At 47.9% G+C, this 16,976-nt stretch overlaps 2 protein-coding genes across 2 annotated transcripts in view; both read left to right on the top strand.

Annotated features, from left to right (window-relative positions):
* The window catches only part of SIRT5 (sirtuin 5), a 31,292-nt gene extending 20,617 nt beyond the window's left edge, over window positions 1-10,675 (top strand). Inside the window, exon 8 of the mRNA XM_004593137.3 lies at window positions 10,267-10,675. Within this exon, the coding sequence (XP_004593194.1) occupies window positions 10,267-10,342 (76 nt within the window). The 3' untranslated portion in view covers window positions 10,343-10,675. The remainder of the gene's footprint in view (window positions 1-10,266) is intronic.
* Window positions 10,676-12,903: 2,228 nt separating this feature from the next.
* Window positions 12,904-16,764, top strand: NOL7 (nucleolar protein 7). Its single transcript, XM_004593136.3, has 8 exons — window positions 12,904-13,225; window positions 13,302-13,362; window positions 13,862-13,920; window positions 14,777-14,808; window positions 15,377-15,455; window positions 15,761-15,882; window positions 15,967-16,044; window positions 16,572-16,764. The coding sequence occupies exons 1-8, from the start codon at window positions 12,966-12,968 to the stop codon at window positions 16,646-16,648; spliced, it is 768 nt and encodes a 255-aa protein (XP_004593193.2). The 5' UTR covers window positions 12,904-12,965; the 3' UTR covers window positions 16,649-16,764.
* The last annotated feature ends 212 nt before the right edge of the window (window positions 16,765-16,976 follow it).

Below are 16,976 nucleotides of genomic sequence, written 5' to 3'. Positions count from 1 at the left end.
GTGCACTTCAAGTCTCATTCTTCGGCCCAGTTTTTGTCTTCACACTTGTTTTGCCATTTTCTTAACTCCTTCACCATCTCCTTTTTGTGTTTGTTTTTGATTCTTGACAGCCTGCTCAGTTCTGTTACACAATAACCTAGACTCTGAATAAGTAGTAAATAAGTAAAAAACAAAACAAAACAAAACAAAACAAAAAACAGAAGAAGAAAGAAAGGAAAAGAAAGTCATTGAAACTTCTCGCCATTACTTTAGCCAGTGGTTTTCCATGTCGGCGGCATATCTAGAAATGCCTGATTCCTCCTGGTTGGCCCCTGTGATTGTGGTCTAATTCATCCGAGGGTTGCCCGGTGCCGTTGCCTGCTGCACGCTTCCTGTGTGGTGCTGATGTGCTGCTAGGGTGAACTCTGAACCTCCCCTTAGGATAACAAGAGGTCCAGGCACACAGACAACTAAATGGTGTCCATTACTGCCTGTCGTCACTGTCCATGGCTCATTTGTGCATAAGCAGAGGGAGCTAAGAGGACACTTTTTGAAAACAAAAAATTACCTCCTGTGCCAGACTTCTACTCCGGAAACGATAGCACATCGTTGAAAGAAAGATCTTAATAGATGGATAGTGTTCATGGATAGAACAATTCAGTACCACCAGGTTGATAATATTCCCAAGCTCGTTTCTGGATTCAACCCATGCCCTACCAGAATCATAACTGGATATGTGTGGAAATGGACAAAGACCCAAAAATTCAAACAAGAGTGGAAGGGAGTACCCTGCACAATAGCTCAATTGGCCAATCCTCCCCCTGCAAGCACCGGGATTCCAGATGGGTGCCAGTTTGTGTCCTGGCTGCTCCACTTCTTCTCTAGCTCCCTGCGTATATCCTGGGAAAGCAGTGGAGGATGGCCTAAGTTCTTGGGACCCTGCATCTGTGTGAGAGACCCAGAAGAGGCTCCTCCTGGGTACAAATCAGCCAACCTCCAGCCTGCGTGACTATTTGGGGAGTGAACCAGCAGTAAAAGATTTTTCTGTTTCATCATTTCAAATTTTTTAAACGTCTTATTTTTAAGATTTATTTATTTTGATTGGAAAGGGCAGATTCATAGAGAGAGAGAGAGACAGAAAGATCTTCCATCGACTGGTTCACTCCCCAGCTGGCCACGACGGCCAGAGCTGAGCTCATCTGAAGCCAGGAGTCTCTTCTGGGTCTCCCATGCAGGTGCAGGGTCCCAAGTTTTGGGGCTGTCCTCTACTGGTTTCCCAGGCCACGAGCAGGGAGCTGGATGGGAAATAGGGCTGCTGGAATTAGAATTGGTGCCCATATGGGATCCCGGTGTGTTCAAGGTGAGGACATTAGCCGCTAGGCTACTGCACTGGGCCCCTAGTGTTTTTTTTATTTGTTTTTGTTGTTGTTTTTAATATTTATTTTTATTTGAAAGGCAGATTTTTACAGACAGAAGGAAAGACACAGAGAGAGGTCTTCCATCCGCTAGCTCACTCCCCAAATGTCAGCAGCAGCTAGAGCTGAACTGATCTGAAGCTGGGAGCCAGGAGCTTCCTCCTAGTCTTCCATGTGGGCACAAGGGCCCCATGGCTTTGCAACATCCTCCACTGCTTTCCCAGGCCATAATAATCAGACAGCTGGATTGTAAGTGGAGTGGTTGGGACACAAACTGGTGCACATTTGAAATTTTAGTGCCACGGGTGGAAGATGAGTGTTCTGTGCCACCATGCCAGCCCCTCACCTCCCAACTTTACTACTTACTACAAAGTTATTTAATCAGACAAATTAGTACTTGTCAAAAACACTTTAAAATCTTTTTTTTAAAGATTTTATTCACTTTATTACAGTCAGATATACAGAGAGGAGGAGAGACAGAGAGGAAGATCTTCCGTCCGATGTTTCACTCCCCAAGTAAGCCGCAATGGGCCGGTGCGCGCCGATCCAAAGCCGGGAACCTGGAACCTCTTCCGGGTCTCCCACGTGGGTGCAGAGTCCCAATGCATTGGGCCGTCCTCGACTGCCCTCCCAGGCCACAAGCAGGGAGCTGGATGGGAAGTGGAGCAGCCGAGATTAGAACCGGCGCCCATATGGGATCCCGGGGCATTCAAGGCGAGGACTTTAGCCGCTAGGCCACGCGCCGGGCCCTAAAATCTTTTTTTTAAAGATTTCTTTATTTTTATTGGAAAGGCAGATATACAGAGAGGAGGAGAGACAGAGAGGAAGATATTCCGTCCAATAATTCACTCCCACGTGACCGCAATGGCTGGAGCTGAGCCAATCCGAAGCCAGGAACCAGGAACTTCTTTCCGGGTCTCCCACGTGGGTGCAGGGTCTGAAATTCTTGGGCCATCTTCGACTGCTTTCCCAGGCTACAAGCAGGGAGCTGGATGGGAAGCAGGGCCACCGGGATTAGAACCGGTGCCCATATGGGATCCCGGTGCGTGCAAGGCAAGGACCTTAACTGCTATGCTATCACATTGGGCCCAGCACTTTAAAAATCTATGGACTAGTCCTGAGAGTTCTAAGGCCTCACATCTGTGTAACTGGTCTTTTAGTATTAAGCGTGTCATTTAGTGGGGCAAAGAATCTTTTTAACGAAAGGTGCCGTGTAGCCCACATACAAAAATGAATGAAGTTGGATCCCTTCATCAGCACATGAACTGACCAAAAATGGATCATAGGGACCGGCGTTATCGCATACTCAATGAAATATAAGATAAATAATTTGAAGAGGCATTTATCCCCAAACATATATGTATGGACAGTAAGCATATTGAAATATTGTTCAATATTATCAATCATTAGGGAAATGCAAGTAAAAACCACACTGAGCTGGGATGCTACTCACCACCCTGTCCCATATATATATGGGGCATTTGGTACAGTGATTAAGATGCCACTTGCAACTTCTGCATTGTACCAGACGTCAGAGTGCCTGGTCCTGTTTCTACTTCTAATTCCGGGTTCCTGGTAATGGGCACCCTGGGAGGCAGAAGGTGATGGCTCATGTGCATGTGTCTCTGCCTCCCATGTGTCCTAAAGTATTGAGTCCCAGGATCCTGGCTTGGGGTTGCCCCAGTCCCAGCTCTTGAAAATATTTTAGGAGAGAGCCAGCGTGAACCCTTTCATGAAAGATCTTTCTCTGTCTCAGACAGTCTACTTTTCACATAAAATGAAAAAAAAAAATGATTTTAATTCAAAGTAAAAGCTTTAAAGGAATCAGGCAGTAGAGCCAGGCATTGAACCCTGGCCCCCCCAGTATGGAATGGGGCATCCTAATAGGCATCAGAACCGCTCGGCCAAATGCTTGCCCCTGAAACTCGATTGTCCTTATCCCTGGGACAGGTGGCTGGAATACTTCCCCCTCAGGACCTACAGAAATTGTTGAGCCTCTCTGCCCTCACTCCAGTTTAGACACATACTACCTCCCATGGGGTAGTCATGCTTCCCAGGGGTAAATTAGTCCTGGTTTTGGATTTGGCCCTTTCCATATCCTTTGATGAGTCCCTGGAAAAAAAATATCATTACAGCAAGCCCTCAGTGTTTTCACATTCAAACCTCAGTGTCCTGGCTGTTACTCCACTCCCAAGGGGCCTTGCCAGGTGGGGATGTGTTCATGAACTATGGAGTCTGTGCTCACAGAAGCCCTTGTGCTATGCCCAACAGCCATGGTACTGTTCCCTGTTCATCTTGGAATTTCTCTAAATGTCAAGGTCCTCCTTCTGGGCAGCTGGGGTGGGATCTCCCAGTAAACCAAACCAGAATCTCCCCCGTGGAGGAGATTGCATTCCATTGGGTGGACCGGCAGTGGGGAGCCCGATGCAGAGGAGAGGGTGACACAGCTGGGCTGACACACAGCTGGAGTTGGCTGTGGGGCAGGTGGCTTGCAAGGTTCAGTGGGATTGCAGGGAACAGGCTCCTGGGAAAGAGAATTGAGCAAAGATGAAAGGGGTGAAGCAGTGAGTCCAGAGATCACCGCAGAGAAGAGCTTTCCAGACACGGAGACCCCTGCACTAGAGAACAGAAGGGAGGGGGCAACCCTGGAGGTGGGGGGCAGAGCAGGGAGGGTGGCGTGGCTGGGGGACAGCGAGGTAAGAGTCTAGGAGAGTTGGTCAGCAAGGCAGTAGAGCAGCCTGTGTGTGGCAGGGTACGGAGACTAAGGTGTGTGGATTCGCTTCAGTTAAAGCATGTGAAGCAGTCATTTCTTGTTGAGTTTACACAGTGACCACGCTTGACACCAGCGCAGTCACATATGGGTTCCGAGCAGACACTCAGTACATGCAGCTAGCACTTGGTGGCCTTTCTCTGTTTTGGTTTGGTTTTGTTCTAAAGATTGATTTGTTTATGTACAGCAATCATCTACCTGCTGGTTCATGCCCATAGATGGCTGCCACAGCCAGCCTGGGCCAGAGCAAAGTTGGGAGTCAGGAATCCCACCCAGGTCTCCTGCCTTCTGCTGCTGTCCGCATTAGCAGGCACCTGCGTCAGAAGTGAAGTGGCGTAGGCTCCAGCTGACTCTCCAGTATGGGATGCTAGTGGCTTAACCCACTTAAGCCGTAAAGCCATCCCTCCACTACTGATCTTCTAATCCAAAAAGTCGGTCAGAGCAAGGCTGGTATAAAAGGCACACCTTAAAGGCTGAGGTTGGTGATGAACTGAGCTGGACCCCACACTGGCTGGCACACACAAGAGTCAGGTCTGGGGTCACCTCTGGTGAGGCTTCTTTGGGGAATCCCCAACTGGATCTCTGGACTCAGAACTCCAACCATCTTGAAAATCATGGGATCTGTGGTCTGACCGTGGAGTACATGTGTCAGAACTGGGTCTCCATGGTTGCTGAGGCCTGTGTGGTGGACAACATGCCCAGATGCACATGGGGGACATGATAACCAGTTCACTGAGACCTGCAGAGGGCATCTAGTACCATGGATGGCAGAACAAATTGAATAGCTCTCCCAGTCAAGTGTCTGGGCCAATCAACACTCTAAGGTAGATTATGTTGGCAAATAGACCTTGGAAGGAGTACCTCAACCTTGCTACAACAAGATCAACAGCATCTCAGAACTTTCAAAACCACTTGAGCAGTATCCTCGGAACATGCTCCATATCAGGAATCCTGGGAAGACATCAGGTGGCCTTCCCCCATTCCTGGGTACTGATGTGGATGGGTTGCTGGGAGCGGCCCTCTTCCCTTCTCTCTCCACTTTCCCCAGATACCAGAAGAAAAAGGAGGTTGGAGGCAGTTCTCTCATGCACTTGTCCCTATTCCTTGACTCTCTCCAACCTAATTGATGGTCCATATGGGCATGCATCCCTCTTAACTAGATAAACAATTTGTTAAAAAATAATGTAGGGGCATGGTGCGGTAGCCTAGTGACTAAAGTATTTGCCTTGCACTCACTGAGATCCCATATGGGTGCCGGTTCTAATCATGGCAGGCCCGTTTTCCATCCAGCTCCCTGTATGTATGTGGTCTGGGAAAGCAGCAGAGGACAGCCCAAAAGCTTGGGACCCTGCACCCACGTTGGGAGACCTGGAGGAAGCTCCTGGATCCTGGCTTTGGATCAGCTCAGCTCTGGCCATTGTGGCCACTTGAGGAATCAGTGAACAGAAGATCTTCCTCTCTGTATATTGATTTTCCAATTAAAATAAACAAATATTTATTATAAGAGTGAAGGTCCATCCCTCTACCATGTTAGGTTTGGGATGGAGGCAGGATCTGCCCACTGGAGCTTGCCTTCCTTGCATAGATCATGCTTACCCAGTTCCTGGTATTCCCCAACTTTGGGTAGAATTTTCCTCAAGATAAGGATCATCTTGGTTCTTTCCTTAGAATTTTATTTTTTTAGATTTTCATTTTATTGGAAGGACAGACACAGAAGGAAGAGATTTTGTTAACCTGAGAATTCAGTCCCCAAATATGTGCAGCATCCAGGGCTGCAGGAGGCCAAAGCAAGGATCCCCGTGGGTGGTCAGTACCCACGTGCCTGACCCATCTGCTACTCTTTCCCAGGCTGTGAGTGAGCAGATGCAGAGGGGATTGAACCAGGCGCTGCAGGAGAGGATGTGGGACCTGAGTGGCAGCCCAGTCATCGAGTCCCATGAAAGACCTCACAGAAAATCATGTCCCAAGGCCCCAATCAGAACGTTCTGACTCAGAATGTCCAAGGCCAGGTGCCTGTTACCTATATTTTTATCAAGTGGGCCAGCTTTTTTTAGTTGTCACTTTAGCCAGGAAACCTCAGAAAACTCAGGGTTACAATTTCTGGGTTTTGGTGTTTTTCTTTTTTCTTAAGGCAAGTAAAAACAAACTTGTGAAATAATCTCTCCTGCAGTGTTTTACCCCTAAACATAATTTAACAGGATTTTTATTTAGTGACTCATTATGTTTTTGCAAAGCCTTCCACTGGTTTTCCTAGAAATAGCTCTCTTCCACACGTTTTTTTTTTTAAATATTTTATTATATAATCTTTTTCCCCCCGTATGTTCTGATACAAAACAACAGTCAAATAGGTCAGTGAGTGGACATGTATGTACGTGTATTCTCATACGTGAACTGCATAATGGAGACTACCGTACCAGGGAGTGAAGCTATGTCACAGCAGGCCTCCCTGCTCCCATAGAAACTGTCAAATATACCCCGACAATATGACACAAGATTTTCTACTCTGGCCTATACCTACAATGCCATGATACACTTAAATAGCAGAATGTTAAATTTGTAACTGTTACTTGAGGACTCTACTAGTACCATAATATGGATGGAAATACTGGATGGAGAAAATGGAGAGGGAGGAAATTGTGGAATCCTTCTGTCTACAAAAATGGATCATGGAAAAGAATAAAAATACTCATTTTTTAAAAAACATTATACACATTTTCCATTAATTTTCTGAAACTCCTTCATGGACGTACCAGAAGTAATAAGCAGTTATCTGATCAAGGTCTCCCATGCAGGTGCAGGGTCCCAAGGCCTTGGGCTGTCCTCTACTGCTTTCCTAGACCACAGGCAGGGAGGTGGATGGGAAGTGGAGCAGCCAGGACATGAACCCTGACCCATGGTGGATACAAGGTGAGGATTTAGCTACTAGGCTGTCACACTGGACCCCATAAAACTTATTTCTCAAAAAAAAGATACCACTTGTGATACCCACACTCCCTAGCAGAGTGCCTGGGTGTGTCCTATTTGCACTCTACCTTCCCATTAATATGCGCTGTGTGAGGCAACAGGTGATAATTCAAGTATTTGGGTTTCAGGGCTCATGTAGGAGAATTGGGTAGAATTCAAATAGATACGTGTGTGTGTGTGTATAAATTTACTTACTTTTACTTAAGGGGCAGATTTCAGAGGGAAGGAGAGACAGAGTGAGAAAGATCTTCCATCCATTGATTCACTCCCCAAATGGCTGCAATGGTTGGAGCTGAGTTGATCCAGAGCCAGGAGCCAGGAGCTTACTCCGAGTATCCTATGTGGGTGCCCAAGGCCTTGGTCCCGCCTCTGCTGCTTTCCCAGCCATAAGCAAGGAGCTGGATCAGAAGTGGAACAGCCAGGACATGAATCAGTGCCCAGAGGTGATGGTGCCCTCAGGCTGGAGGATTAGCCTGTTGAGCCCCAGTGCAGCTCCAGAATGCATGCATTTGTAGTGATTAATGTTCTACTAGGAAGGTCTTCTGGATTGAATTTTTGGTCTAGGAACTCATAGTCTGGAAGGACCTGACTTGGACCTTAGCACTTGAGTGCTCAGCGTCTGATCCTCCCTGGGGATGCTGGGCAGTGGCCCGGAGCCCCTGCTCCCAGCGGACCTCGAACCGGGATGCCCCAGATGCCCCAGAGGTCAGAGGCCAGGTGCATTCAGTGCCTTCTCTACTTGTGACGTTTTAATGTCTGATGGGTTCATCTGCATGTCACCCCATCATTAGTCCAGGAGCAGCTACACCTAACTGTTCAAACAAATAAATGTTCAATAATCCCCCCAAAGATAAACTTCATTAGCAACCTGGTTCTCATTAGATGCATGAGACATAAGCTTTTCCAGCATAGTTCCTGTATTCTGTGCTGAGTAGTAAACCTCATTAGAAGGAGACAGAGGCCATCCTACTTGCCCGTTCCACATCCAGTCCCAAGGTAGACAAACGTCAGCCAGGAACAGGTGAATGGACCCAGGGCTTGGACGGAGACTGCCCTGCAGAAGAGCTGTGGTCCTGTCCCCAAGCTAAGGGACACAGTCACTCCAGGGCTTGGGGGCAGGGTGAGGTTTACATAGAATTTAAAAGCAGCAACTTTTGGTAGACCAGAAACACCTGGCAAAGCTGTGGGTACAGGGGGCAGCATCAGGCCTGGCCGATAAGGGAAAGGGGGGGGTCCTGTTTCCTTAGGAATTACAGACTCAAGACAGGCATGGGGTTTCGTGACCAGAACACCTGGCTGGAGCTCTGCCCGGACTGGGGAGTCCAGATGCTCCCTGGGGTCCTGGAGGCAGGCAGGACCGTGTCCCATGGTGTTTACTGTGACAGTCCGCAACAACAAGGCTTCTGATTTTAGTCAACAAAATTCGTCTGGGAGTGACAAGTCAGTTTTCATTCAGAAAAGGGAGATGTGACACTTTGTCTTTTACCACAGCCAAAAATATTGCTTCCTGTTAACTTTGCCACTCACTTTATCTTTGTCTAATTATATTCAGGTCTGTGACAAAATGTTGATTGGTCAAGTGAAATGTTTACTTTTTCCATATCAACTGTACTTCTCTGCTTTCGGCTTTTTATAAATCTAAGTACTAAGAGACCTGGTCACATACCTGCTAGGCATGAAGGGAATTTTGTGATAGCCTTGTCACTCAGAGCGTGTACTGCTTTCCAAAATGTATGTCCAAAGAGAGGAATTGTATGGCGTGTTTTGTGATCAGTGACAATTCTATCAGAACCCCCTTTCCGCTTTCTTGAAAGAACAAAACACACATTTTCAAACTTACATTTTCAGGTTTAGCAATGCACTTTACAATCATGTCTCCCTCATAAATTCCAGACAGTTGCATCTCTGCATTTCCTTAGCCCTCGGCGCTTGCCTTCAGTCAAAGGCTCAGAAACTAAAGAAGGGCATCTAATCAACAAAAATATTATCATAACAAATTGGCAAATAAAAACCACGACCATCATCATCAAAGAAAGGGCCTTTCATACAATTTGAACACATCATTTTCTTTTAAAGATTTATTTATCTTATCACAAAGTCAGATATACAGAGGAGGAGGAGAGACAGAGAGGAAGATCCTCCGTCCGATGATTCACTCCCCAAGTGAGCCGCAACGGGCCGGTGCGCGCCGATCCGAAGCCGGGAACCAGGAACCTCTTCCGGGTCTCCCACGCGGGTGCAGGGTCCCAATCCATTGGGCCGTCCTTGACTGCTTTCCCAGGCCCCAAGCAGGGAGCTGGATGGGAAGTGGAGCTGCCGGGATCAGAACCGGCGCCCATATGGGATCCCGGGGCATTCAAGGTCAGGACTTCAGCCGCTAGGCCATACCGCCAGGCCCACACATCATTTTTTTAAAAAAAGAAAACACTCCTATTAACGGGACATAATATGATTAAACCATCAAAGAAAATTCCTTTTTTTTACTATTTTTCGGATTAACATCATTTCATAACAGCCACATCAATCACAGCACAATAACAACAACAACAACATCAACAACAAATTGTAGCACCTTGATAAAATACTGTGCCACTGAGTAAGCAACACATGCTCAACTAAAAGGAAACACAGAAGTCTCTTAGGAACTATGATGCCATCGTATACTTCATGGGCACTTGATGAATTCCATTAGAGAAAAGAAATTATTTGGAAGCAAGCAAACCGATATAAAAACATCAAACATTATGATAATATTTTTATTGATTAGATAGGTATTAGAAGATGAACTAACCTTTCATTTAAGGGATATAAAATATATTATCTTGATGTATTATCATTTTAAGTTTTGCCAGGCAAGACTTAACAACATTTTGTCAAGAATCTTTCTATCTTTATTTATGTGTTAAGTTGCTTTATAATTTTACTTTGTATGTTGCTTCTATCATTTTTGGTATTTGAGGTATAATAATAAAATACGTTAAAGTAAAAAAAAAAAAAAACCAAACAAGGGAATACAAGCATTGAAAAGGCATGTCTGTGAGCGACAGGCTGGCCGAGGCCCTGGATGTGAGAACTGTGTGAGCTGTCCTTCCACTGGCCTGCAGTCAACCCTCTGCCCTTTCTGCTCCTTCGTTTCAGGTTTCATTTTGAAGGACCCTGCGGCACCACCCTGCCAAAAGCCCTGGCCCGCCACGAAACAGAAACTGGGCCTTAGGTATCCTGGCACAAAGGAAGCGATTATAGTGTAGAAACAAACTGGGCGATAAACAGGGAGAAGAGGACCGGTGGCCTAACGTGGGAACATCGCAAGTGTCCTCCGATGCCAACCTGTTGAGAAGACATAGGGGTTTAGAAGTAGCCACTGCAAACTTTGTAAGAAGAAATTATTAGGTTAATGCATGTTATGTGGGCTGAACTTAAACATGAATATGTTTGTTGTCTTTGGTTGGTTATTGGGAAGGCAAAAAACAATTTATGATTAAATCGTCTAAAAATATATTTATCCTGACTGCATTTTTGCCATTTGGGCCCAAAGGTAAGACTGATCTTCTCATTTTCACATGTATTTTAATGAAAAATAAAGTCATTCATTCAAGGAGGTATTGTATGGTATAGAGATGCTACCCCCCAGAGGTGTTTCTGTTGGGGAGTTTTTTTTTTTTTCAGTGTTACCATGATTGGCTGCCTTACATCAAAGAACACAAAAGATTTCGGGAACAGAAGGAAAAGTAGCAGTAAAAGTTGAAAATCAGAAAAGAAAAAAAAGTTGAAAATCAGGTTGAGAAAAAAGAACATAGACAGATATGGACCCCAAGAATATACACAATTGCTTAAAACTGAGCACAGGCCAACTGAGCAGTCCAGGACAGCAGTGGAGGTGATGGTCACTGTTAGTATCTGCAGTATCTTCATGCAGAGGCTGCCAGCCTGTGTGGATTCTACTAACCTTTCTCACATATTATATTCTAAAAAGGGACTTACAAAACCAAATTAAGAAGCAAAAGCTATTATTTTTTTTTAACAAGATTTATTTACTTTTATTGGAAAAGAAGATCAGATTTGCAGAGGAGAGACAGAAAGATCTTCCGTCCATTGATTCGCTTCCAAAATGGGCGCAATGGCTGGAGCTGAGCTCATCTGAAGCCAGGAGCCTCTTCCCGGTCTCCTATACAGGTGCAGGATCCCAAGGCTTTGGGCTGTCCTCCACTGCTTTCCCAGACCACAAGCAGCCAGCTGGATGGGAAGCAGAGCAGCCAGGACATGAACCGGCACTTCTAGGACAGCCCAAGGTCCTCTGCTTGGGGAAGGGGGACTGGAATAGCCAGGAAGGCTGTGCCCTGGCTCAGGCGGTCTGACTGTAGTTCTCGCTGTTGATGTCACTCTCAAAGCCCAGAAGTTTCAGAGCTGTTCTTTGTAACACTAGCCATTTTTGGAAACTTTAGTCCCAGCGTTCTGTTTTATTTATCGCTACTACTATTATTCGGTCCACATTTAGTTTTGTTTTAAAATTAGGGACTGTTGGGCCCAGCACAGTGGCCTAGTGGCTAAAATCCTCGCCTTGAATGTGCCTGGGATCCCATATGGGTGCCGGTTCTAATCCTGGCAGCTCCACTTCCCGTCTAGCTCCCTGCCTGTGACCTGGGAAAGCAGTTGAGGACGGCCCAAAGCCTTGGGACCCTGGAACCATGTGGGAGACCTGGAGGAAGTTCCTGGCTCCTGGCTTTGGATCAGCGCAGCACAGCACCAGCTGTTGTGGTCACTTGGGGAGTGAACCATCGGACAGAAGATCTTCCTCTGTGTCTCTCCTCTTCTCCGTATATCTGACTTTGTAATAAAAATAAATACATCTTTAAAAAAATTAGGGACTGCTTATAAATTAGAAGACATGAAAGGAACTTGGAATACAAAATATATGTGAGGCAATTCAATTTAGCACCGTCTACTGGATGACGGACATTAGAAATAAAGCACTTCCACTTATGTGCTCACCGTGAGGAGTGTGAGCCAGGTCCAGAGAAGGCTGCAAGGGGCAGGAGTGTGCCCTGGGGCTCTCAGCTCCTCCGGGAGGTGGGGGGAGCTCCACCGAGGAGCTCTCCTGCCATCTGGGGGCACAGCAGCTCGGCCCCTGTGGGTGATGTGGCAGGGCGTCCTGCCATGCCACCGGGAAAGTCAACCTGGGACAGTCACGTGCGCAGATGCACAGTAATTCAAGAAGTCCCTCGAGGCTTCATAGTGGCCCTGCCTTCTGGGAGTGGCAGCAAGCTGAGGCTGCGTGGGACCAGGAGCCAGGGGCCCAGGGGGACCAGGCTCTGGGGTCTCCTAAGTCTACAACCCCCAGGCATGGACAGAGGCTGTGTGGGGTCAGGGGCCAGGCTCTGGGGCTTCTGACCAGCGGGCAGCGGCAGCCACGTTCACCAGCCATGGCCACCTCCCACGAGGAGTGCAAAGTGGCCTGGGCCGAACCCAGAGACGCCGACGGGCTGGACCGAGCCAGCGATGGTCAGGGCAGAGACACGGCAGCGAAGGCCGGCGGTCACCCTGTGGTCACCGGGCGGCGTGACCCGCCCCAGCCCAGTCTCACAGTGCAGCTGTGGACAGCAGCGTCGGGTCTCTCCCCTCGCCTCCAGAAACCCAGTGGGCAGCCGAGCGCTCCCTGGAGGCTACCAGGGCTGCCGCGCCGCGTCCGCCGCCCTCAGCCCGCATGCGCGCCCGCCCGTCGTGGCACCGCCGCACCTGCAGGGGGCGATGGCAGCCCGCGTGGAGCGCCCTTTCCCTTGGCGCTCTGCTGGCGGCTGTTTCCGGTGTCGGGCGCCTGGCGATCGGGCGTGTGGTGGGCCATGGTGCAGCTGCGGCCTCGCCCGTCCCGCGCCCCGGCGCCGGCTGAGGCGATGGTGGACGAAGGCCAGGCGGCCTCGGAGGAGGCGGAGCTCGGGCTGCGGCTGGGGCAGCCCAGCAGCGGCGCGGCGGCCGAGCCTCTGGAGGAAGACGAGGACGCGGACGGCGAGTGGGACGACGAGGCCCCGGACGAGCTCACGTTCGCGAACGCCCAGGCTGAGGCGAGAGAAGAGGAGCGGCGAGTGCGGGAGAGCGCGCGCAGGTGGGGCGGCCGCGGCCGGGCGTGGGGTGCGATCCGCCCGCCGCCGCCCCGCGCTCACCCTCCCTCCTTGCGGCAGGGACAAGGCGCTGCTGAAGGAGCGAAGGAAGCGACGCGAGGAGTTGTTCATTGAGCAGAAGGTTAGGGCGGGTGGGGGCTGCCAGGTTTGGGGGTGCCGATGGGGGCTGCCAGGGATCGGGGTGCTGGTGGGGCTGCCAGGGATGAGGGTGCTGGTGGGGGGCTGCCAGGTTTGGGGGTGCCGGTGGGAGGTGGCCAGGGTTGGGGGTGCCGCTGGGGCTGCCAGGGATCGGGGTGCCGGTGGGGGGCGGCGAGGGTTGGGGTGCCGGTGGGGGGCTGCCAGGGATCAGGGTGCCGATGGGGGCTGCCAGGGATCCAGGGGTCTGAGAGGTTTGTAAAGGAGGTTCCGTGAGAGTCCGCAGCGGGGAGAGGGCCACGTGGGTGCAGGGCACCTGCCACCCGTCCATTCCCCATCCTGTGGCCCCCGTCCCCCCCACTCCTGGGGACGTCTGGTGGGCACTGGTCTCTGTTCGCCTAGAAGTGGGGCTCTCCTTCAAGTCTGTAAGTTGGATATGCTCATCACTTGACGCTTATTTTGAAAAAATTTCTTTATTCCCAAAGAAAAGAAAACTCCTTCCAGATGCTATCCTGGAACAGTTGGCTGCAGCTCCACAGGCCACGTAAGTAAGCATGCCCACCAGTTAGATACTGGCCCACGCAAACCTCTGTGGTATAAGGAGAAACAGAACCGAAACGAAAACGTGGGTGCTATAGTCCACTCCTTTTCAGCCTTTGCCATTTATTTTCTTCCATTTCCACGGCCAAACTCACTTTATGTGTGTGTGTTTGCCTTGCAGCTCTGTGAGCCGGGGGAGGGGGCGGGGTGCACGCTCACCCAGAGGTCCCGAGTCTCCTACCTGAACCCGCCCTTCTCCCTGCGTCCCATCTCTCCACTTGTTTATGGCCAGAATCTAAAATACTCTTTCTTTCCTTGTCTCCCAGGTAACAGATCTTACCAAATTTAGACTGAGTTTTCCCTCCTCCTTCCCCTCTCTTGCCTTTAGGATTCAGATGTTTAATCCCATTGTGCAATGTAGGCCGGTAGTTCTCACATCTACCAGTTACCCAGATCCCAGATAGCGTTAAACTGGCTTTTGCCACTTTTTTACCTTTAAAACCAACTTAGTAGCTCTTCCTGCCCACGCCGCCACCTCTGTCTGTCTTCTGCTATAGCGTTTATCCTTTGTGGTTTCTCCAGATACAAGATGCAGGTCCATTTCTTTTAACTGCATATTTTGAATTCTGTCATCTGTTCTTAAATCCTGTATTAGCCATAGCATAGTTTCTGTGGAATCCTGCTGGTAATGCTTTCCAGGTTTAAGTTTTGAGAAGATACTCCCAGCCTGGTCATACTACTTTAATTGGGAGTTGGTGGCAGGGCACAGGGTGGAGGCTGTGGGAAAGGTCTTATTTTTAAAAGCACACGAAATTGTGTGGCACGTTAAAGTAACCTTTGTGTTTTTGCTTTTTCTATAGTGTAAAGAAATTACCAGGAAAGCAGAAAGAAGGTATGAGCTCCTCTAACGCACTTTATAGGAAAGGCCGAAGGACAGATTGAAACCACCCATCTGTTGGTTCACCTCTCAAGATGCCTCCAGCAGCCAGTAGCCTGGTGACCAGTCAGCAGCCTGAACTCCCTTGACCTCCCGCCTGCCCGCGCCTGCATTAGCAGGAAGCTGGCCTTGGAGTGTGAGAGCAGAACTCAAAAAAACCCAGACACTCTGAGGAAGGGCTGCAGGCACCAGTGTTGTGTATTGGCAAGCACTTCAGAAAGTTCTTGGGAAATTGCAAAAGTCTATTTGCTGTGAGGGTTGACAACAGCAAAATCCTTTGAAATCTTCACCTAGACATTCACTCTTCATGAACTTTGTGAAGACACCTGGTGTTTTCAGTGATAGGTTGTTGGTGTTTAGGGCACGACCAGTCCTGGCTAAGTTAGCTTCAGCCTAGTTCCCTGGGTTCCCTACACATAAAAGCTGCATCTACGTAGCTAATGAATACAAAAGTAAACTTCAGTACAAACTCCTGCATTTTTACAGAAATGCTAACTAGAAAATCTTAACAATTTTTTTTTAGCTACTTTACAAAAGAAAAAAGAATGTGAAAAAGGGAGTGACTCCAAGAAAGTTAAAGTGCAGAAAATACAGTCTGTCAGGTAGTACGTTTTTGTTTCTCACCTGGGATGTACAAGGGATATTGAGAGTTAAATAGTTGGCTTTCCACTTTAATTGTGGCAATTTCAGCTCTGATTTGTAGAAAAATTAGTTTTGATATTTTAAAGACACATGTCCTCTGCTAAAATGTTAGTCTGTTTCTTGGAAAATAATTTACTAGTAGTGTTCATTATTTCATCTGAACACAAAACTGGAATTCTATAACTATTTATGACATTATATAACAGTTGATTTTGAAAGTATCTATCATTCTCATGTTATTTCCACGTATTGTATTAATTACCAGCCAGAATAAAAGTTACGTGGCCCTGAGGCTCAAGGACCAAGAGCTGAGAGATGCGAGGCAGCAGGCAGCCAAGGCTTTCCTGCAGCAAGCTTTATATGGCCCAGGAACCAAGAGAACTACTGGTAATGTTCTTGGTGCTCCGTATGTCTTCTTGCTGCATGTGAGACAAAGAAGCAGTAAGTAATCCAAGTAACCCTCTCTTCTAGTAAATAAGTTTCTGTCTCTGGACAACAAGCGCTCACCAGTGAAGAAGGCTGCTGCCCAGTTCCTGAATGACACCTGGGGTAAGCACCAGTCCTGTTTTCTTCACTTGAAGGTATAGCTGATCTTCCTCCCCCCCCATATAATAATTTTTATGTTAACAGAAAAAATATTTATTTGAAGGCAGATCTTCTGACCACTGACTTACCCCTCCAGATGGCTGGGGAGACAGGCCAGGCTAGAACGCCTTGGGGATTTCCCTATGGGTGACTGGGTACTCGGGCCATCCATCTTTTGCTTTCCCAGGCTATAAGTGGGGTGCTAAATCAGAAATGGAGCAACCAGGACTTGAACTTGCACCTATATGGGATGCCAGCATTAAAGCCAGTGGCTGTTTTCTGTATACAGCACCAGCACACAACACCAGCCTCCATATTAACATCTAAAAGGCTGGTTCTAAAAAAGGTGTCACTGTAGGGTGTACGTACTTCTAAACTTGATAGTCTGTATGGTCATAACAAACCACAGAATCTGGGGGGGGAAACATGAATTGTTTTTTGGAAATTTTATCCAAGTTAATATTGTTATTGCATAAAAATTTCTGTTCTAGGAACCCAGAGAAAACAAAATGCCAAGAAGTTTAAGAGACGCTGGATGATCAGAAAGATGAAAACTTCTAAGAAATAAATCTAACCTAAATGAAAAATATGCATTCTCTGTATAGAAATTGAAAGTGTAACAATTATTTTCTGTTTAAAAAAGTCCATAAATTATTAAATACTTAGCTGTTTTATCTTTCTAAACTACAAGGAGTCATGTCTTTCCTTGTGTCCTTTTACCTGAATATAAAAAACACCCACACCCGTGACAGGGGTTCCTCTTCCTTTCCCCCCAGTGTGGGTGTGTGGCCGGGAAGCCACAGAGAAAAGATAAATGGTCATTCAGCTACAGTTCCCAAAAGTACTTCGGTGCCTATTGAGGAGATTTTGTTTATACAGAATACTGCCTTGTAATG

Source organism: Ochotona princeps, chromosome 1, assembly GCF_030435755.1.
Source record: "Ochotona princeps isolate mOchPri1 chromosome 1, mOchPri1.hap1, whole genome shotgun sequence".
NCBI lineage: Eukaryota > Metazoa > Chordata > Mammalia > Lagomorpha > Ochotonidae > Ochotona > Ochotona princeps.
This window is presented reverse-complemented; position numbering and strand designations above follow the sequence as displayed.